Consider the following 24,060-nt stretch of genomic DNA (forward strand, 5'->3'; position numbering starts at 1 on the left):
CTTGATCATAGGCTTCTACCAGCATCAGGACAGAGTGAGGGCAGACCCTCTGTGTGAATGCAGCCCTCTACCTGATTTATAAAGCCGTTCATTGAGCTCATCTCAAACTGATGACTAGTTAACCCTTCTTGTCTGAGTAGGGGTCCACTTTCTACTAACCTACAAAAGAGATCCAACTGTTAGGTGGGCTACTTCTCAGTGATAGAGTCACCTTGTGGAACATCTCGCCTTGGACATGCATGAGGAACGGTCCACGCTCTAGTTCCTTACAGCAGAGATCCAAATGTAAGCAGCTTTTAATGAAGACACTCAGACAGCCATCTTGTGGAACATCTCACCTCTGAACATGCAAATAATGGAGTTCACGCTGCATTTCCCAACAACAGAGACCCAACTCTAAGGCCCCGTGCTTCTCAGGGAAGGTTGTCTTATAGAACACAACACCTCTAAGCGTACAACTGGTGCAGTCCACACTCTACTCCCCCACAGCAGAGACCCAACTCTGAGGTAGGATGCTTCTCAGGGAATGTTGTCATCTTGTGAAACATCTCACCTTTGAGCGCACACTTGGTGCCAATTCTTTGCTAGTTTCCAAAGTTCTTACTTCAGACCTGGTAATATTTAGCTCTTCCTATAAACAGTCCCTCTTTTTATTCCTACAGGCCGGTAATATTTAGCTCTTCCTATAAACAGTCCCTCTTTTTACTCCTACAGGTTGGTAATATTTAGCTCCTCCTATTAACAGTCCCTCTTTTATTCCTACAGGTCGGTTATATTTAGCTCTTCCTATAAACAGACCCTCTTTTTATTCCTACAGGTCGGTAATATTTAGCTCCTCCTATTAACAGTCCCTCTTTTTATTCCTACAGGTCGGTAATATTTAGCTCTTCCTGTTAACAGTCCCTCTTTTTAGTCCTACAGTGCTGAAAGGCCTTTAAATAGTTAAATAAAAAATATTGTTACCATAAACACAACCTTGTCATGAAATTATATTTTCTAAAACTATTCTACAATCTATAAGGTAGAGTATTGTCCAGTGTCAGTTCATAAGATTATGTTGTGTAAGCTTAGATATCCATGACAGGTTAATCCAGATCCCAGGCCTTATTAACCACCCCCCGGATTGCATTACACTTACAGAGGTGACCTGGTTTGAACTAGGATCCTCAGGTGACATCAAGAAATAGCATTAATCCAAGCAATCAGAAACACCATTCTCTGCTGAGAGACGCTTTACATTTGTCTTACCATGTAAGTGTGGTCTGCATCAGGGGACTGCGCCTGTGGGAAAAAAGATGAGAAGTGGTCACCAGGTGCCTAGATGAAGAGAGAGCAGCCATACCCCACCCCTGGTCACCAGGTGCCTAGATGAAGAGAGAGCAGCCATACCCCACCTCTGGTCACCAGGTGACTAGATGAAGAGAGAGCAGCCATACCCCACCTCTGGTCACCAGGTGACTAGATGAGGAGGGAGAGCAGCCATACCCCACCCCTGGTCACCAGATGACTAGATGAAGAGGGAGAGCAGCCATACCCCACCCCTAGTTACCAGGTGCCTAGATGAAGAGAGAGCAGCCATACCCCACCCCTGGTCATCAGGTGACTAGATGAAGAGAGAGCAGCCATACCCCACCCCTGGTCACCAGGTGCCTAGATGAAGAGAGAGCAGCCATACCCCACCCCTGGTCATCAGGTGACTAGATGAAAGAGAGCAGCCATACCCCACCCCTGGTCACCAGATGACTAGATGAAGAGGGAGAGCAGCCATACCCCACCCCCAGTCACCACATGACTAGATGAATCGAAAGCAGCCATACCCCACCTCTGGTCACCAGGTGACTAGATGAAGAGAGAGCAGCCATACCCCAACTCCGGTTACCAGGTGAGTAGATGAAGAGAGAGCAGCCATACCCCACCTCTGGTCACCAGGTGACTAGATGAAGGGAGAGCAGCCATACCCCACCTCTGGTCACCAGGTGACTAGATGAAGAGAGAGCAGCCATACCCCACCTCTGGTCACCAGGTGACTGGATGAAGAGAGAGCAGCCATACCCCACCTCTGATCACCAGGTGACTAGATGAAGAGAGAGAAGCCATACCCCACCCCTGGTCACCAGATGACTAGATGAAGAGGGAGAGCAGCCATACCCCACCCCCAGTCACCACATGACTAGATGAATCGAAAGCAGCCATACCCCACCTCTGGTCACCAGGTGACTAGATGAAGAGAGAGCAGCCATACCCCAACTCCGGTTACCAGGTGAGTAGATGAAGAGAGAGCAGCCATACCCCACCTCTGGTCACCAGGTGACTAGATGAAGGGAGAGCAGCCATACCCCACCTCTGGTCACCAGGTGACTAGATGAAGAGAGAGCAGCCATACCCCACCTCTGGTCACCAGGTGACTGGATGAAGAGAGAGCAGCCATACCCCACCTCCAGTCACCAGGTGACTAGATGAAGAGAGAACAGTCATATCCCACCCCTGGACACCGGGTGACTAGATGAAGAGAGAGCAGCCATACCCCACCTCTGGTCACCGTGACTAGATGAAGAGAGAGCAGCCATACCCCACCCCTGGTCACCAGGTGACTAGATGAAGAGAGAGCAGCCATACCACACCTCTGGTCACCAGGTGACTAGATGAAGCGAGAGCAGCCATACCCCACCCCTGGTCCCCAAGTGACTAGATGAATCGAGAGCAGTCATACCCCACCTCTGGTCACCTGGCTGGCACGAGAGGTGAGCACAGAGTAAAAGACCCACAAACATCTCATTTGTGTTCCATCACTGGGTCCAGACTCACCCTGCATGTGTGAGAGGATTCCTGCACAACGAGGGATACTGTTGACTTAGAAATAACCAAGTTGCATTTTTAGTAGCAGGTGAAATTAATGTGCTTACCAGATTAAAGACACATTTTCTGAAGCCCAGAATTCCCAATTCATAAAGGAAACAGGGTTCTAGTAAATCTAAATGCTAAACTTGAATTAACATTAGAAAGTGAGGGAATATACTGAAAACGTGTAGAAGATGTTTTGCGTCCTATTCTTTGAGGATAGTATCACACTACTTGAATATCTTCCCATTTTAATTCCCAGACAAGTCCATATTCCTTCATCACACGCACGTCCTCGCTCATATGACGCACACTTCCTCGTTCATGCGTGTGTGAACACTCTCCTTTCTTGGTCTAACCACTACATACCCCTCATCCAACCTTCCTCTACCACCACCAAGGTGCCTTGGGTCTGCTATGTAGTGCAGCTAATCATGTTCTACAACACAAATACCCAACACCACAAAACCACCAATGCAGTATGAACTAGACATACACACATCAGCTAACTCTGGACACCGAAAAGCCTCTTCCACTGAACAATATTCATTATGGAACATCTTTCCTACAATGATTATAGTTCCCTTTCTGAATCTGAACACGGTTGACAGGCCCCAACAAAGCTTTATTCTTTCAAGATGCTTCAACTCAACAGCAACGCCCCCAGACAGGGTCAACATACATCTTAGAACCATCCAAATAAAATGCATTGAAACATGTCACACAGTCAAATGCACAACATTGAATCACAGAAATGTAGCTTCCTATCAAAGTGCTCTTCTAGACAAGCACTGGACCTCAGACCATCCACCTCAATGAACTCAACAAACTCAACAAAATGCTGGACCCATTGGAACACCTGTCTATAGAGAAAGCACTCTACAAATATCTTTAACAGGGAAGAGCTCATTATACCTTCAAATTAGCAAACACAATCCATAAAGTAGATGTTTAACAAATACTATAGGCAACCATATACATAACATCCAATTGATTTAAATTCAAAAACTCTACAAACCCTTGCCAATGTTATGAAAACAGAATAGTAGTAACCCACTACTAATAATACCTTGTTTATATATAGCCTTTCACACCGCATTTCTGCTGCTTCATTTCACTGTAAATATCAGGCATTACCATTGATGCTGCCATGGGACATGGGTCAGAAATATGCATATTCAAGCCCAACTCTCTACCATAGTAAGTTGGAAAGGCGCTTTAGTCTACCGTCCGCCTGGACCAAAAAAAGAGTTTAGTCAAAGCCAACTGGAATATATTGTGCCCCATGTGCTTGCAGCACAACAGTTCCTCTTGCTGGAAGACTTCAATTACCATGGGGAAGATTCCTCTGAGACTTGTCAACTATTTTCCAACCTAGCAACACTTGGGGTCAGATTTATGACTTCTGGCCCATCTCTGCTAATCAGCAGAGATGCGCCAGAAGAGTTGCGATGCATCTTCCAACCCGTGCGCCACCACTGATGTGCCGTATTTACAATGCGGTGCCCCGTGGTGCTCGGGTGGGCAGATGCATGACGCATCCCCGGCGGAAATTCGCCGCATTGCTGGAGTTGCGTCGCAAGCGTGACACAGCTCCAGCAAGGCTCGGGGGTGCCCTATCTGTAACATGCTGCGTCAATCCTTACGCCTGCTTCAAGCAGGCGCGGGGTTTTGACGCAGCACGGCCCTAAAAGTGACTGAGTGCAATCTTGTAGATTTCTCTCAGCCACTTTTAGAAGGCGTTCCTGCACCGGACTTTACAATGTGACGCCGCTGTGTCACAAAAGTGACGCAACGGCTGCGTAAAAGAGGCGCAAGGGGCTTGTAAATCTGCCCTTTGGTCTGTTCCGACAAGTTAACAGAGCAACTCATGTTGCAGCTCAGACTCTGGACCTCATTTTTACCACCTTCTCACCATTCATTTGCAAACCACCCACATCTTTACTCTGGTCAGACCACTCACTCATCTGTTTTCAGATCCCTAAGTATAATGTGACAGGAAAAACAAATACGCGTTATAAAACATGTCTCAACAGTGGTCGATAATCTCCCCTGATTCTGTGGCTAAGGTACTGAACTTAAGTGTCCCTGTCAGATGACTTCGATGTCGATCAAACCCTTCCTGACTACAACAGAGCTCTCTAGTCGGAATTTGATAAAATAGCCCCTCATACCTTACGACAATCGGGTACATAGACCCCATGCACCTTATGAAAGACAATGGCATCCGACTAATAATGTATCCAATATGGACGCTTATAAAGTATCCTTAAACCTATACAATCTCAACTTCAAGATAGCCCATAAATCGCTTATATCAAACCAAATTGCAGAGACAAAAACTCTTCCAAAGCCGTTTTTAATGTGCTTAATACTTTTATAAATTTTGAAGCATGCTCCCAAGAAATAAATGCTCCACAAACACTTTGTGACTCCTTTACTTAACCATTTTGAAGACAAAATCAAAATGATTTATCAGACTTTCTCTAGTCCACTTGATCAGGCTTGTGAGGAGCTCGCCTTTTGTGAACCTATCCCTAATTGTGCTACCAGCCCAAGCAAATTTTTATGTTCTACACCAGAGACAATTCAGAAAATCCTTGTCTCAACTAAGTCGGGCTCTCCCTTAAAATTCTGCCCCCCCCCGAATTTTGCCTGACCTTGCTAATCTGCTTGCCCCTTCAATGTGTTCCCTGTTCAATCTCTCTATCAAATCAGGACTATTCCATCGTACTGGAAGGTAGCTCAGGCAGAGGAGTAATGAAGGCCCCTGCAGGGACCGCAGTGTGCAGGGGGCCAGGCTTAGTCATGCTGGAGGGGGGCCCTCAGCCCCTGCTGATGTGAGTGTGAGGGCCCATTCAGCATATCTTGCATGGGAGCCCCCTCATGTTTTAAATATGCCACTGAGCTCAGGTCAGACACCGAAAAAAAGCCAATTTGGCATTGACCAATCTTGCTGCCATCTTGAGCTTGCTCTAGCTCAAAATGGCAGCGGACAACCTGCCCAACCAACCACACAGACTGAATAATACCACCCTGACAATCAACCACGATGAAGCAAAAAACAAAGCGCATTGGGATACCTTCAAGCTATATGATCAGAATACTATTGCCAAAACAGTATCAGATATTAAACCGAATAACCACTATAATGACCCACTTCCTGCCAAATGTCTATAAAAAATCCACCACATCGTCATCCCAATATGGACCAAAATAATAAATGCCTCGCTTTCTCAAGGGATCCTTCCAGAGTGCTTAAAAACAGGCCAAATTGTCCCCATCATCAAAAAACCAACAGCGGACCCAGCAGATCCTAATAACTTTCGCCCAGTTACCAATATTCCATTACTTGCCAAATTAATCGAAAAATGTGTACAAAACCAACTGAGCCATCACATCGCTAATTTCATGCTATCGGCCGACTGCCAATCGGGATTCAGAACAGGCCACAGCAAAGAAACAGCGATCCTACATATCGTTGTTGATGCGTTACTGGTCCTAGATCTTAACAGACCCTCCAGGATATCGCGATTTCGCGATTTCGCGATTTGCCGCGAAATCGGCACTTTTTAAAAAATGCCGCGATTTTTACAAAAATGCCTGCGAAATCGGCATTTTTGTAGAAATCGCGGCATTTTTCGCTATATCCTGGGGGGTCTGCTTTATCAGCAGCATTGGAGAGGCACAGCGGGATTGCAACCCTCACACCTCCAGCCCTTGATGACCTGTTAAGAGGTGCTTCGAAGGTGACTGAGAGGGAGGGGCTGCAGGTTCAGGAGCAGCGACATCTATTCACATGCAAACAGCCCTGCCTGATGGTGGAATCCGCAACTGCCATTTCCCTCTTGTTACCCGAGCCAACAATCAATTTGTCTCCAAGTTGATGCTAATTATCAGATAAAAGCACCTTTCAGTGGCTAGCCTGCGCCCCATTGATCCCACCTCGCACGTGCTTGTTAAGGAGCAGACAGGTTCAGCTATCCAGCCACGGAGAGCCCGAGAGGGGCCAGCCGCAGAGGTCACAGGGTCCCAGGAGGGCAGCACGCGCCAGCAGATGAAAGAGGGGCTGGGGAGAGATGAGGTTACAGAGCGTAATTACTGTCACTAAATTGTAAGCAAACCTCGGTTCTTCAAACATGCAGTCTATAATTTGAGAAAATAAAGAAATGGAAGGGTAGCTGGATGATGGATGAGGGGAAAGATGGATGAGGGGAAGGATGATGGATGAGGTGAAGGATGGATGGATGGATGGATGGAGGGGAAGGATGGATGGATGAGGGGAAGGATGGATGGATGGATGGAGGGAGGGGAAGGATGTATGGATGAGGAGAAGGATGGATGGATGGATGGATGGAGGGGAAGGATGGATGGATGAGGAGAAGGATGGATGGATGGATGGATGGAGGGGAAGGATGGATGGATGAGGAGAAGGATGGATGGGTGATGAGGGGAAGGATGGATGATGAGGGGAAGGACAGATGGATGGATGGATGGATGGATGATGGGTGGGTGAAAGGATGGATGGAAGGAAGGATGGCTAAGTGAAAGGGTCGATGGAGAGAGAAAGGGAGGATGGATGGATGACTAAAATAGTGGATGGGTGGAAGGATTAGTAAGTGAAAGGATGGCTGGATTGGTGAAAGGGTAAATGGCTGAATGGATGAGTGAATGGATGGATGGGATGAAGAGTGGATGGATAAGTGTACAGATGGATAGGGTGAAAGGGTGGATGGATAATGGAGATGAGTGAAAGGATGGATGAGGGGATGGATGAAGGGATGGATGAAGGGATGGATCAGTGAAATGATAGATGGAAGGATACATGATGGATAGGTTTGCAAACGGTTGAATATGTTTGGAAATGGCTGGGCTTACTTATGTACTATTGCGCGACCTCTGATGTGTCTGTAAAACGTACCTATTGTCCTGAAGTTTTGTCCTGAATTTTGAGCTCCTGTCCTGAATTTGTGTCCTGAATTTTGACCCTTTGTCCTGAATTTTTACACTCACCGTCCTGAATTTGCACCAATGCCAGTTGGTCACCCTATTCGCTGGCTTGGAGACGGAGCGCCGTGCAGAGATGTCTGTCCCTCAAGATAAACAGACAGAACCACTCAGCCGAGAGAGCTGAGGCGCACACGGGACAGGGTATCTGCAGAGGCGCGCTGGACAAGGGATGAAGTCAGAGGGTTGAGCTCACCTATTGCAGACCATTTCCCCCTGGGAGTGAGCCATGGGAAAAATCCCAGAGGCGAGAAATTTAACACGGGCGTCAAGTGGCCCCATGTCATGGGTGTCAACTTCAATCAGTCCCCGCTTTTAAATCTGAGACGATTTGCAGGCTGACATTTTGCAACAAAACTACAAGTACCAACATGCAGTTCGCTACTGTTTAACAAGTGACCACTTGGCGGTTTTGACTTCTCTTTCTCTAGTGTTTAGGTCTGTTGAATGGGCATCCGGTGGGATATCAGGTCGTGTTCAAAATACACTGTACTATTTAACGTGCTTACTAATAAAAGGGGCGATAGGTATAGCCATCATTAGTGCAGCAGGTACAGTGGCACCAAGCTCTAAGGCTATTGCAAGACACAAACTGACCTGCAATGGTACGCCTCTTCTGGCGCAAGGCTTTGTAACGTGACGCATCTGGGAGATGCATCACGTAGTAAATACCCTGCACCATGGTGCATCTTTTGCGCCGCCGCTGCGTCACAAAAGTGACGCAACGGCGGCGTAAAAGCAGCGCAAGGGGCTTGTAAATCTGCCCCAAAGTGTCTACATTGTAAAGAAACCAAATATACATAGCTTCATGTTGTTAAGTAACTAAAAAAACTAAGATATCTGTGTTTGTTGTAGGAAAAATGGCCACATAAAATGCCGCAAAATTGCCGCTAAATTTCCATATTTGTGCCGCTAAATTTCCATTTTTGTGCCGCTAAATTTGCTAATCCATGCCGCTATATCCTGGGGGGTATGTCTTAATAGAACATGTCTTCTAGTCCTTCTTGACCTGTCATCTGCATTCGACACTGTAAATCATGAAAAATTACTAAGCAGGCTGCATAACAGGATGGGAATGTAGGAAATGTGCTGAAATGGTTTGAATCCTTCCTTCAAAATAGAACTCAAAGGTTTTTGGTCAGCCAATGCCGTCTCCTCATCATGCTTCAACACCCTACGCACGCTCCGTAAGATCTTCTGATGGATCCCGACCGAAACCAGGAAGACGGTCACCCAGGCACTCGTCACAAGCCGAATGGACTACGGAAACACCCTCTATGCCGGAACTACAGCCAAGCTACAGAAAAGACTCCAACGCATCCAGAACGCCTCCGCCCGACTCATCCTGGACATCCCCTGACGCAGACACCTGAGGGACCTGCACTGGCTCCCCGTCAGCAAGAGAATCACGTTCAGACTCCTCACCCACGCACACAAGTCCCTCCATGAGCTGGGCCCCAAGTACCTCAACGACCGCTTGACCTTCTACACGCCCACCCGCCAGCTACGCTCGACAAGCCTCGCCCTCGCCACCATACCACGCATCTGAAGAGCCACCGCCGGAGGAAGATCCTTCTCCTACCTGGCGGCCAAGAAATGGAACTCCCTCCCCACCCACCTCCGGCTGACCCAGGACCATCTCGCCTTCAGGAGACAACTCAAGACCTGGCTGTTCAAACAATAGCAGACCCCCCTTCCCCCAAGCGCCTTGAGACCCTCCGGGTGAGTAGTGCGCTATACAAATGCTATGATTGATTGATTGATTGAGCCAGACACTATCCCCATCATGTTCTAATTTGATCGGAGTCCCTCAAGGATCTACACTATCTCCTTCACTTTTCAACCTGTATGTCGAACCTCTGACAGAAATTCTCAGAGACGCAAACATATTGTGTCATATGTATGCAGACGACACGCAGATATAAATCAAGATCGCATCTCTGGAAGATATCATGTTAATGAATGAGGCCTCAAAAATGTCATCAAGCTGGTTGACCAGCAATCATCTGAAGTTAAATGCACAGTTCCTGTTAATCTCTCCACCAAAGAACCACACAGAAGTGAAAGAATGGACCAAATTGATCACAGAACTAAACTGCACTCCTACTCTAGTGGACTCAGCGAAATCATTAGGAATCACATTGGATAAGAACATAGACATGAAAGCCCATATCAAATCAATGGCAAAAAATGCCCGCTTTCACTTGAACTACATTAGGAAAGTGAAACAGTTCCTCTCTACGGCAGATCTCAAATTGGCAGTACAATCCTTAGTTATCTCAAGGATGGAATATGGATGTACAACCTTAGCAGGTCTGCCAAAAATTTCCACGGCACCACTAAAAGCATACCTCAATGCAGCTGCAAGGCTCATCACCGAATCAAGGAAATTCGATCATATTACGCCACACCTGAAATCGTTAAACTGGCTACCATACGAAACCAGAATCCAACTTAAAATGGCACGTATCACCCACAAAGCGCTCCACTACAAAACACCAAGATACCTGGCTCAGAAGATTGAGCTATCTGGAGGAGGCAGACCAGCCAGGAGTGCCAAGGAGCTGTTGCTGAGACCACCCATCTTCCGGAAGAAGAAAACATACGACAGAGCTTTTTCAGGGGCAGCCCCCAGAATATGGAACTCACTCCCTTCAAATATTAGGAAAATTACAAACACTGCAACATTCAAGAGGGAAGCTAAGATCTTCCTAATGAGTAAGTTCCTTACGTAGGCAAGAAAGGACATCACCGCCACCGCGACATAGCTGTGCTAAAACGGAACAACAAATGGAAGAAAAGAGAAAGTCACTACTTATACTGGGGATAACCTAGCTGCGCTATACCTACCCAGAATCTGAAGGAAGAAGGCACAGATAAAGACAATTCGGAACTATTGTTTATTGGAGTACAATTTACAGTACAGTAGACAAGTAGAATAACTTTTATGGTCACCTTGAAGATAGACATAGACTGAAATTATATAAAAATATGTAAATGCCGATGTCAAGTACTAGCCTAAATATACCACGCCATTGTACATATTTTATGCTATATTACCTTATAGACGTATACCTAACCTACGTCATATCAGTGTGAAACGTTTACTATATAGCTCTATACCTACCTACCTCATGCACTGAATGGTTATGCTATGCAAGATGTATCTCTAACCTGCCTCATGTATATGTATCTGTGAAGCGCTCTGGTACCCAAGAGTCACGTTTGCGTTATATAAAACTTTCCAAATAAAATAAATAAAAAACTGCTCCCTTTCAATGGGAAGATATTGGAGAAGCATATAAATTAACTACTTATAAAATAAAATGAGGCAAATAGTATCCTCGACTCATCAAAGTCCGGCTTCAGAGCATCACATAGCACAGAGACAGCTCTGGTAGGGGTCACTGACCACATCATATGCTCTACCAATGCTAATTTACCATCTATGTTGGTGCTGCAGGACTTGTCTCTAGCGTTTGAAATTGTATCTCATCCCAGGTAACTTGGTAGGCTTAATGAGATAGGTATCCATGGAGGAGCAGTACAGTGGCTTTCAACTTTCCTTTCCAACAGGATCCAAACGGTTATTCTAGGCTCCTATAAATCGTGTACCATGACATTGGATGGGGGGGGGGGGTTCCCCAGGGCTCATGATTTAGCCCTTCACTTTTTAACACAGATGGATGGTGCTGGCTGTTCCAGTTAAACAGATGGATGGTGTTGGGTGCTCCAGTAAGATCGTTGGATGATGTTGGCTGCTCCAGTAAGACAGACAAGTGGTGTTGGCTGCTCCAATGAGGCAGATGGATGGTGTTGGCTGTTCCAGTAAAACATAAGGATGGTCTTGGCTGCTCCTATGAGACATATGGATGGTGGCGACCATTCCAGTAAGACAGATGGATGGTGTTGGCTGTTCCAGTAAAACATAAGGATGGTCTTGGCTGCTCCCATGAGACATATGGATGGTGGCGACCATTCCAGTAAGACAGATGGATGGTGTTGGCTGTTCCAGTAAAACATAAGGATGGTCTTGGCTGCTCCTATGAGACATATGGATGGTGGTGACCATTCCAGTAAGACAGATGGATGGTGTTGGCTGTTGCAGTGAGACAGATGGATGGTGCTGGCTGTTCCAGTAACACAGATGGTTGGTGTTGGCTGCTCCAGTAACACAGGTGGATGGTGTTGGCTGCTCCAGTAAGACTGGTGGTTGATGTTGGCTGCTACGGTAAGACAGATGGATGGTGTTGGCTGTTCCAGTGAGACTGGTGGTTGATGTTGGCTACTACAGTAAGACAGATGGATGGTGTTGGCTGTTCCAGTGAGACTGGTGGTTGGTGTTTGCTGCTTTGGTAAGACAGATGAATGGTGTTGGCTGCTCCAGTGATACAGATGGATGATGTTGGCTGCTCCAGAAAGACAGCTGGAGGGTGTCGGCTGTCTCAGTAAGACAGATGGATGGTGTTGGCTGTTCCAGTAAGACAGATGGATGCCGTTGGTTGGTCCATTAAGACGGATGAATGGTGTTGGTTGCTCCAGTAAGACAGGTGGGTGGTGGTCGCTACACTTTTTAACACAGATGGATGGTGCTGGCTGTTCCAGTAAGACAGATGTGGGTTCTCCAGTAAGATCGTTGGATGATGTTGGCTGCTCCAGTAAGACAGACAAGTGGTGTTGGCTGCTCCAATGAGGCAGATGGATGGTGTTGGCTGTTCCAGTAAAACAGAAGGATGGTCTTGGCTGCTCCTATGAGACATATGGATGGTGGTGACCATTCCAGTAAGACCGATGGATGGTGTTGGCTGCTCCAGTAACACAGATGGATGGTGTTGGCTGCTCCAGTAAGACTGGTGGTTCATGTTGGCTGCTACGGTAAGACAGATGGATAGTGTTGGCTGTTCCAGTGAGACTGGTGGTTGGTGTTTGCTGCTTCGGTAAGACAGATGGATGGTGTTGGCTGCTCCAGTGATACAGATGGATGATGTTGGCTGCTCCAGAAAGACAGCTGGATGGTGTCGGCTGTCTCAGTAAGACAGATGGATGGTATTGGCTGTTCCAGTAAGACAGATGGATGGTGTTGGCTGTTCCAGTAAGACCGATGGATGCCGTTGGTTGGTCCATTAAGATGGATGAATGGTGTTGGTTGCTCCAGTAAGACAGGTGAATGGTGGTCGCTGTATAAGTAAGACAGATGTATGGTGTGGGTTGCTCCAGTAAGAGAAATAGATGGTGCTGGCTTTTCCAGCAACCCAGATGGATGGTGTTGGCTGCTCCTATGAGACACATGGATGTGTTGGCTGTTCCAGTAAGACAGATAGATGGTGGTGGCTGTTCCAATGAGACTGATGGATGCTGTTGGTTGTTCCAGTAAGACAGATGGATGGATGTTGTTGGTTGCTCCAGTAAGACAGATGGACGGTGTTGGCTGTTACAGTGAGAGAGATGGATGCTTGTGGTTGGTCCAGTTAGATAGATAGATATTGTTGGTTGCTCCAGGAAGACAGACGGATGGTGATGGCTGCTCCAGTAAGACAGATGGACGGTGCTGGCTGCTCCAGTAAGACAGATGGATGGAGAGACAGCCTATCTCCTCTCCTCAACTATACTCTGATGCATCTTGGTTTAGGCCTCTGTTGGCTTCTCACAATTGACAATTCTGTTTTTACAGATAGACTGCCTGATTGGTTAAGCTAAACCACAACAGGTTAGGTGATCTTTAAATAGTTTCTTTACTTTTGTGACCTACCTGATGTGCTTTGAACCCAAGTAAGCTAAAGTGAGGTGAAGAAAACCCCCTGATAAGGAACGTGAAATAATTGCCTTAGTCAGTCAATTGCTCATTCAGTCTCTCTTGCCCAGTCTGGTAGGACAGTAGACTTCAATGCGCTATTTAGACTGGTGCTGTGCAATGTTTAGAAATTGAATAATTCTGGAATCCGTGTATATCCCCTCTTATCTGAGGGTTCTCATAGATTCCAAACTTTTAGCCAGCTTTAACAGAAGACATTGCTTGGTTGCTGATAGAAACTCCACTGTGAGGGTTGACTATTGACCTAGTGGTTAATATTCTGAAGCTTTGCATGTAGCCGTACCACTTTAGGAGCTAAGATACCACCGTTTAGCGATGCATAACGCCTACTGATGTTAAACTACATTCCAATGACTTTTTATTACCTCCCAGTGGACCACCATCTGACCACATGCCTTTGTCTCGATTTAACCACCCCCATCAACCAGAGATGTGTCTGGTTCCTGATGCAATGTCATGTGTTCAGTAGATGACAAGCTTAGATGAGAAATCCAGGGGCAGATTTACAAGCCCTGTGCGCCACATTTGTGCCGCTGTTGTGTCACTTTTGTGACGCAGCGGCGGCGTAAACCATTCACCATGTTGCGCCCTATTTGCAACGTGATGCATCTAGGGAGATGTGTCACGTTGTTTAGCCCTGCGCCACATGAAACTTGCATCAGGTTTCATGTGGGCGTTCTGGCGCAGGGGGGGGCGTTCCGTTGCAGGAACACCTCAGAAAAGTGACTGAGTGAAATCTACAAGATTTCACACAGTCACTTTTCCGACGTCGCTGCGGCAAAACTTGCACCTGCTTGAAACAGGAGTAAGGTATTACGCACCATGTTGAGGATAGGCCAGGTTGGCACAGTGCTGGAGTTGCGTCTCGCCCGCAACACAACTCCAGCACTGCGCCAACCTTATGCCGGCAGATGCGCCACGCATCCATTTGTCCTTGCACCATGATGCGCCGCATTGTAAATGCGGCGCATCTGTGGTGGCGCAAGGGTAAAATTGCGTCACGCATCTTTCCTGGCGCATCCCTGCTGGAAACGTAAATTTGCTCCCCAGTGTCCAAACCTGGTGAATCCAAAGAAGGGCAGGAGTGCTGAGGCTCTTCTCTGTGAAGTGCCGAAAGTGTTCCCAGAAACCTTCCTTCGTATCAATCATTCAGTCAATATATATCAGTATCAATATGTCTACAGCACTGAGTCCTACCCTATGTGGACCAGCAGGGGAGAGTAAAAGTGCAGGGGATGCCTGAACACATACACAAGGGTAGATTATAGAAACAGTCAAAGGGTGAATCTTACCGACCTAACATGGAGGGGGGATTAAATGGACATCCTACCCAGGAAAGTTCTCTTGCAGACCTGGATCCTGGATGGAGGATGCAGGAACGAGATTTGATACGAGGTGGCAAACAGGACAAAATTCAATTACTTCATATGTGAAATATATTGGTTTATATCCTTCTCAGTGGTTCACATTGAAAATGGATCCGTTTATATCATTGTTGTACAGGAACACTGGTCTGAGTAGTCAGTAACTGGTTAACACACAGGCAGGCTGCTGATGCTCTAACCAAGCAGATAGCTTTGCCTAACAAGCTTACAGTTTAAGGTGAACACAACATAATTTATGTTCCCAATATGATGGTTTATGTTAACAGCTTACTGCTGTGTCTGTTTGGTGCACTGGTGTATGCACTGCAAACACTGGTCAATGTATTACATGCACAATATACTCTTTTGTAGGCGTACTCTATTTGTTTCCCTGTATAATAAATTGGTTCATGGGCATAACATAATGGCTTGCATGCATACTTCAGTGCTCTGCGTGGACAGCACACAGGTCCACAGGTCTCAATGATTAATGTAACAAGGTTTGTGCTTAATTTCACCCCTGACATTTTACAAGTGAAAATATCAAAAGGAAAGTTGGTGCAGACACTGTGTATTAGAAACAAGTGTGGAGTCATGACAGGTGCGTAATGATAGTGTTTGGATGCACAGACACAAGGGAGGTGTCATAATTGAGCAGCCTGCCAGGAAAGGTGCACTATTTGTACACAGTCTTTCACCAAAGATAGTCACAACCGAAAGTTGGCAAGTTATTCCAGCCATTTATTTACTTTTTGCTGTAGCTACCAGGAACTTTACATTTGATAGTCACTACTTGTGTAATACACTGTGATGTGACAAGGATTTCTAAAGCGCAAACTAATCAGACATGAGAGTATCCAGGGGTGAGTAGGTGGGGGCATCCTAGAGAACTAGTACCAAAGCCAGGTCTTCAGTATCTTGCAGAATTCATAAGTGTGGAGACTGCTCTGATGTCCTGGCAGGGGGAGTTTCACATCTTTGCTGCCAGCTAGGAAACAGAGCTGCCTCCTGTCCTGCCTCAGAGAATCTCATGGGTGTGTGTGAGTGTGAGAAAAGCCAGGCAAAGGTTCAGGGTCAATAAATGGAAATGTAGTCAGCAGTTGAGGTAGGAAGGGTCTGTCTTGTGCAGTCCCTTGTAGGAGAGCCAGTGGAGTTCTCAGAGGTGTGATGTGATGTGGTTGCTGCAGGGAAGGTTAAGTGCCTGTCTTGAAGCTGCACTTTGTGTGGTTTGGAGCTTGTTTGTGAGGTGGGTAGAGATGCCGACATTGAGGGCATTCACCGTAGTCCAATCTCCTCGCGACCAGGGCCTGGGGGATGGTCTCTCTGGTGTCCAATGGCAGCCACTTGAAGATCTTTCTGAGCATGTGTAGGATGTTGAAGCAGGCGGAGATGATGTTTATTGGGAGTCTCATGATGAGGTCGGTGTCTTATAACAATATAAAAAAGAAGGAAGTGGCAGTCTTATATTTTTTAATAAATTGATACAATTGATTAAAAATATAAGACTGCCACTTCCTTCTTTTTTTTAATATAAATTTGATTCTCATTGTTATGAATTTGCATTGTGTGTTCAGCACAATTTTTAATCTTATGTAATTGTTAATATAACTAAAAGGACATATTATACACTGTCTATTTGAATTCACGTTGTTTGCTTTTCCTTGTATTATTGTGTTACATATTACAAATTGATTGAAATTGCCTAGGATTGATTCTTTCAAACTGGAGTAGGGTCTTGGCCATCTAATGGTGAATGCTTATCTGAAGGGGGTTGGTCTTTGCGAACAGCTGTGCAGAGGGCAAAGGTTGCGCATAGTAGGGGCCTGGCTAGTCAATGCGACTTGGTGGTCTCGAAAGAGAGGTCTTTCTGTGAATTGGTGTGCATAGGGCAAAGGCTGCGCATAGTAGGGTCCTGGCCACTTAATGGGGCTTGGTCATCTAGAGATAGCGGGTTCACTATGAAGAGGGGTGCATGGAGTAAAGACTGTGTGTAGTAGGGTCCTGGCCGCATAATGGTGCTCGGGTGTCTGGCGACCGAGATGGCTCTCTGTGAAGAAATGTGCATAGGGCAAAGGCTGTGCATAGTAGGGACGTTGCCACTTAATTGGGCTTGGAAACCTGGAATGAGAGGGGTCTCTGTGATGAAATGTGCATAGGGCTAAGGCTATGCATTAGGGGTCTGGCCACTTAATAGGGCTTGGAAACCTGGAATGAGAGGGGTCTCTGTGATGAAATGTGCATAGGGCTAAGGCTATGCATTAGGGGCCTGGCCACTTAATTGGGCTTGGAAACCTGGAATGAGAGGGGTCTCTGTGATGAAATGTGCATAGAGCTAAGGCTATGCATTAGGGGTCTGGCCACTTAATAGGGCTTGGCCGTACCAACACTGTGCATAGTAGGAGCTGGGCCACCTCATATGGAGCTTGGATGACTGGAGGGATGGACTTTACGTGAAGAGTTGTGCACAAGGTGAGGGCAGTGTGTAGTAGGGATTTGCCCACTTAATGGGGCTTTGGTCTCTAGAGGGAGGGGAGTCCCCAGGAGCAGTTGTATACAGTGTAAAGGCTGTGTGTATTGTGTGCTTGTTCATGTAAGGGGCGATTAGATTTATTTTTGAGCAAATTTAACATCAGTAGGTTAGCTGAGGCAATCAGTGATGTCATGAATGATGCCTTTGAACATGTGAAGACTGATATATTATGTGAGGTCATAAGTGGTGCATGGCGAGGAGGCCGCAAGCTATAGTTAGCTCGGTAATCTATAAATGAAGAATTTCAGTGTTTTTTCTGGTCTAAAATGTTATATTATGACTGAAATTGTTGCCTAATTATACCATCTCTATAACCTTTATTTTTTTCAGGGAATGTCTAGTTTTTTTAACAGTAAGTTAATATCTTGTTACCAAACGTTACTATAACATCACTTTGGCCTGTATTTTTTGGTGAATATTTGAGTTTTTTAATATAAATTATTTCCATGTCTAACTATAATGTCACTTTCAAATTTAATTTTGTGGATTTAAAAAAAGAAAATAATATAAATTATAATCTAATTTTAAAAGTTGGAAAAGTTAGACATAATACAAATTTCACCTTTAGATTTTGCTGAAAAGTTTTAGCAGTGTATTTTAATGGTGTAACTTAATGTGTGTTGTACACTGTATTTGTATTAATTTTTCATTTCACTTTAAATGGCCCTGTGGTACTACTGCAGAACCCTTACAACCAATGAATGGTCTCCTCCAGTGACAGGACACTATCCATGTGGGTCCTTCACCGTAAATGCCCTCACTGAGACTACCAAAATAAATGAATTTTCTAATTCATTTAAATGGGTGCAGAAAAAACATACCAACTGCAACACAAGCAACTGTATATACACCCTTACATGCCCATGTAACCTACGTGCATAGGTATGACCACCAGGATAGTTAAAATACACATCATGGAGCACCGCAGTAACATCCGTTGTCACAAACTTAACAACAAGATGTGTACACACTTTGAACAGAAGGAACATAAACCAGACAGCCTAAGATTGACGATAATTGAGGCGCAAGCCCCAGATGAGCAAACAAGCCCTCTTCAGGAGAGAGCAAGACTGGATTTTCCGCCTCTCCACTGATAGACAGGGTCTGAAGAAGGATATCCCCTGGAGCGAACTGAGTAGATAGCTTGCTCCCTTGAGGATTGACATATTCAGTACCTTGTAACCAGAACATCGACCAATGGATAGTTGTTTCAATTTCATGAGAAGGATTCCCTTCAGCACACCAGGTGATCTTTCCCTACAATACTACTTCTCCTCGGGACGACAACCATAATGAGATTACCTTATCTGTACACTTGTCTCCCGACATTCTTGCACCACTGTTAGAACCGGCTGTCTCTAGTTGGCAGAGGTATACACTTCTGACAAATAGGGACACACCTTTTCTAGTCAGCACATGGGGATCACACCCTTTGATAACCCCTGCTCACCCCCTCGGTAGCTTGGCAGAGCAGATAGGCTTATCTCGGAGGCTGTGTGTTAAGCATTTATGACCACATACAGTAATAAAGTGAATGCACTACAAATGGACACGACACAATAGTATTATAAAAATAAGTATTTTTATATAGGGTTTAGCACAAAGTCTTTAGTAGTAAGCAAATCTTCTTCTTAGCAACACAGTTCTTAGCAGCAAGGTAACTCACACGGGAGCTACGCGACGTCGAGGCAAAGTTAATCCAAAGGTTCGGCGTCGACCGCGAGGAGCACTACGTCGAGCCTGGAGTCACACGGACCCCCAACAACACAGTACCTTGGAAAATGAAGCACACGATGATCAGCGGCGTCGTTGTCGATGATGCGGTTGCAAAGTGTGAGCAGCGCTCACGGCATCGAGAGAGCACGAGGGCGATGCGATCAGCAGCGGTGCAGACACAAGGTCCCTTGGAGCTGGAGCCATACTCCCACTCACTGGCGTTGCTGCTGGCGTCGATCGGGCCCGACGGCCGGTCGTCGAGGAAGCGGGACACTGGGGCCGTTACCCACTACGTCGAGCTGGATTCGGCGTCGTCCGTCGGCGTCGAGATTGCTGGCTCTTTCAGAGGTGCTGGATTCACAGGGTCCAGCCAATAGCACTTTAAGCAGATGAAGTCCTTTAGCCCTGTGACTTCAGCAGGAGACTGGCACTCTTCCAGTCCTTGGAGATTTTCTTAGCAAGCGTGAGAGTACACACACAGTTCCTCTCTCCTGGTTTCCATGGCAAAAATAAAGAAGCACAGCAGGATTCCCCCCAGCAAACAGCACACTGGCAGAAGGGGTAGGCAAGTCCTTGGATCAGCAGGCTTCTTGTCCTTGGTTTCAGGGTTCCTTGTCAGAAGTGATCTAAATTCTTGGTTCAAGGGTCCTTCTCTTATACCCCTTTTTGGCTTTGATCCCTTTGTCCATGCAGGGGACTTTCCCAACATCCTGGGTCTGTGGTGGGTGGAGCCAGGCAGAAGCACCTGGCTTATTCACTGAGCAGGGCTGGGTCCTCAGACGCCCAGCAGGAGGTGGAGCCAGCATTGACACTGGCAGAAGCAGCGCTATCGGCCTCCTGGCAGGAGGTGGGGCTAGGATCGTCCATGGCAGGCACAGAGCCATCAGCCGCTTGGCAGGAGGTGGAGCCAGCATTGTATCAGGCAGGGTAGGCTATCAGCAACTACTCTCCCCCTACTCTCAACGCAAATGTCCCACTCATCCCACACTGACTCATCCAGACCTCTGGAGCCACCCAGCTCCTGTCACACACACGCAAGACCAGCAGAAACCAGATATGGTTAGACAAGAAAATAGACACTTTCTAAAAGTGCTATTTTCAAACCCAGAGTCCAAAAACCATCCACACCAACGGATGCGTAATTAAACCCCGAGTTCAGGGATACCAAACTCGACATTGCACCATGCTCCCCGAGCCAGCTAGGATCATAGCATTAATAATCCCGGCGGCCCATTCTAACTAATGGAGAGCAGGCTACCTCGCAATAGTGAAGAACGAAGATGGCTGTAGTTCACTATTAGGACATGCCAACTTGGTCAGGGGTGTCCTACCTTATACTTACAATGCACCCTGCCCGCAGGCCTACCATAGGGGTGACTAACATGAAGTCAAGGGAAGGTTTGAGGGGCTGGCAAGTAGGTATACTTGCGCAGCCAGCGTGACAGTACGAGACTGCACGTGGGTCTCGCAATGACCGACCCGTAGACATTCCTTTACGAGGCCGCTCTTGTGGGTGGCACAACACGTGCTGCAAGCCCACGAGCGGCATTTGTATTTACAAGCCCCGGCACTCCTGGTGCACTAGACTAGGGACTGACAGTAAACCAAATAAGCCAAACATGGATACAATCGACACATCAACGTAACATAGGGAGCACTTGCGCTGTGGCACTGATCAGCAGTGGCACGGCGCCCAAAGCATATACCAGCAAAAACATCGTAAAACAGTGGAGGCAAACAGAAAAAATGGAGGAGAGACTCAAGCCAATGATGTCAGGTCTAACAACCACCATCTCTAAAACCTTGTTCTCTAGAGTGCGATGCATCGTTACACCATTCAACATATTGTCACTCTGTTCCTTCCCTGACTGTGACTCTTATACCGTGGGTTCCTTGTTTCAGATAAGTGCCACATAGTGCCAGCTATGTGCCACTGTGGCTAGTAATTCTATGCAATTCCCAATCCCACTTGGAGTTTTGCTGGGGTAATTTACATGTGCAATGCCACCACATCCAGTAACATACCTCCTCGTATGTGGCATTGACACTTCCGTCATACTTTTTACATGTTTACAGGGTTACTGGGAATAGGAAACACCTACCACGCCTGCCTGGTAACTTGCTTTATTAATGTGACGACAATTCTATCCATCTAAACGGGTGCCCGTCGCACTCGTGCTTTCATCCCCCTTTGGTGCGCACACCACACTAATCCAACATGGCACCAGTGTTTCAGATATCCAAGGCACCCACATGAGTTTACCGGCCATATAGCTCCCTATACATGTGGCAACCCCACACTTCTCTTTATATGAGTAACACAAAATGTATTCTCCTTAAAGGTTGCCACCCGCACTTGTGTTTACACTTAGCAACCACCTTGGGTTGAACTGTGTATCACTCTAAAATGGCGCCCATATTGAGATATCCCAGTCAGATCCCAGCCCGTGTCACTCCGACATGCCTTAATAAGTTCGCCAACCATGCCCATTCCGCGCGACCAGGGGTCTCCATACCTACCGCTGCTCTGAGTATGCCGGCTGATATGAGTACCTAACCCAGCTGGCCAGGACTCTCCTCACTCTACCAAGCTGGCGGAGAGAGGCTTTGTCGACCGGCTGCAGAGCCGCTGCTCAATTGTAAGTACCTTGCTATCATAATCATTACAGGGACGCCTCCTGGCATCCATCCTCTCCTAACTCTGATGGTATTTCAGCTCCAGTGCTGAGAGCTGATTAGTTGGTCTAAATATTTTTTGGGGTACTTTGTGTCAAACCAGGACGTTAAAAGTGTTAACGTACCTTCCACCAGTGATTCGATGACGGGTGAGTTGTTGTAATTGCGGTTACATATCTTGATGGTTGATGAGCCACCCCACCTGCTTTGGTCCTTAGATGTGCCACCTGCCTGCCACATATCTCTTCCTTTACACTGCGCGTGTCACTTTTGCTTTTTACCAACAGCTTGACTAATAATTCTATTGCATGCTGTCTCTCCAGAGGCTGTTTCTAATGCTGTATACCATTATATGTTGGTTTTAGGTTGGTTCTACCATAAGGTACTGCCATATAAGGGTGTTTGTGTGTTTGCTTTACATTGAATACTAATAAAGAGACCAACCACTGTGTGGATCGTCATTTTCTAATGTTTGTTCCTGAAGAATTGCCGCTTGATCATTCTGATATCCCATGCAAGAAACATGTTGACCTGTACGCTGTACCCACCGCTAAACATTACCTCAGCGATGAGCCACCCTACATTTTAATTGGGACCAGTGGACTCGCTGCTTAAAATACACCTTGAGTCCAACTGTGTCTCATTTTAGAATCCACTTCACAGCCCCCTCATACCCTCTACACACACCTACACCTACACACACCTACACCACGAGACCTCATACTCACACCACACCTTACGGCTTTGGGAATAAAAGATCTCCAACAAAGAGCCCCTCAAAAGGTGCCTGCCAGGCACTGCAGTGCCAGCCTGATGAGGAGCCTGCCCTATGATGAAGCATGACACCCAGCCGGGTGTGTGACGGCACTAATTCCTAAACTGGGAGACACCCCGTGGTGGATAAAGAAATAAACACTCAGCTGGGTGCATTTCTCTACAAAAATAATGTTCTGGATCCTACGCAGTATGACTTTGGAGTAGGGCACAGTACGGAGACCGCCTTGATAAAGTCAACAGAAGAAATCAGGAAAGCCCTGGACCAAGCAGGTGAGACTTCCCTCATTATGCTGAACCTATTATAACCTTCTGATTAACCGTCTGTCTGAGATTAGAGTCAAAGGAAAGGTGTGGAGGTTGCTAAAAGCGTTTCTTACCTGACAGGAAACCAAATGTGTCCATGGATAATTCTAACCGAACCCGTTTTCGCTGCCATGTGGAGTTCCACAAGGATCGTCCCTTTGCCCGACCCTTTTTAATGTGTATGTGGCTCCCTTGGCCCCTTTGATCAGATCATATGGTTTTAGTCTCACTTCATATGCAGATGACACACAAATTCTAGTGTCACTATTACCAGGGCAAGAAGTAGGCATGAGCAAGAAATTCTAAGACTGCATGGGAGCAGTCAAATCTTGGATGTCGCAAAATTGCTGAAATTAAACTCAGGCAAAACTGAGATCCTCATGTTCGGAAACAAAGCTAATTTCTGAACCTCGGACTGGTAGCCAGAAGATCTGGGCATCCTCCCTAAACACACAAAGAAGGCAAAAAATCTAGGTATAATGGTGGATATAACAGACTAAACTTTAAGGACCAGATAAACTTTACAACCTCGGCCACCTTTAATTCCCTTAAACTGCTAAAAAAGGTCAAACCTTTTCTACCAGAAGACAGTTTACGAACAGTTGTCTCATCCATTATCTTATCCCGGCTGGAGTACTGCAATAGGGTCTATTTAAACATCCTAGAGCGACATCTAAACAGATTGCAGATCCTGCTAAATGCAGCAGCAAGGCTGGAGACAGGCACCCCCAAATTCGTATTGGTAGCCCAAAAAATTAAAAGACTACACTGGCTGCCCATTAGGAAACAGGTGCAATTTAAGCCACTTCGTATTGTCTTTAAGGCTCTACAAGATCAGGGTCCTGATTTTTTGACTATCCAGTTTTAATGGTACACTCCCAAACAAACCCTAAGTTCACTAGGAGCCAATCTTGTGAGCGTACCACCCATGAAGAAAACCTTGTTGGGGGGGGGGGAAGTTTCATTGAAGGTGCGGCCAAAGCATGTAATGCCCTCCCCTGGAGTTTGAGAAACTCCACTAACCTCCTTACTTTCAG

The 24,060-nt window shown here is 46.4% G+C and overlaps 1 protein-coding gene across 3 annotated transcripts in view; it reads right to left on the bottom strand.

Annotated features, from left to right (window-relative positions):
- LOC147706616 (cell adhesion molecule CEACAM5-like) overlaps nucleotides 1–24,060 on the bottom strand; it is a 250,203-nt gene that overhangs the window by 23,459 nt on the left and 202,684 nt on the right. For all 3 annotated transcript variants that reach the window (XM_086933102.1, XM_086933103.1, XM_086933104.1), the window contains one exon: nucleotides 1,249–1,281. In XM_086933102.1, the coding sequence (XP_086789228.1) occupies nucleotides 1,249–1,281 (33 nt within the window). The remainder of the gene's footprint in view (nucleotides 1–1,248; nucleotides 1,282–24,060) is intronic.

Source organism: Lissotriton vulgaris, chromosome 7 (assembly GCF_964263255.1).
Source record: "Lissotriton vulgaris chromosome 7, aLisVul1.2, whole genome shotgun sequence".
Taxonomy (NCBI): domain Eukaryota; kingdom Metazoa; phylum Chordata; class Amphibia; order Caudata; family Salamandridae; genus Lissotriton; species Lissotriton vulgaris.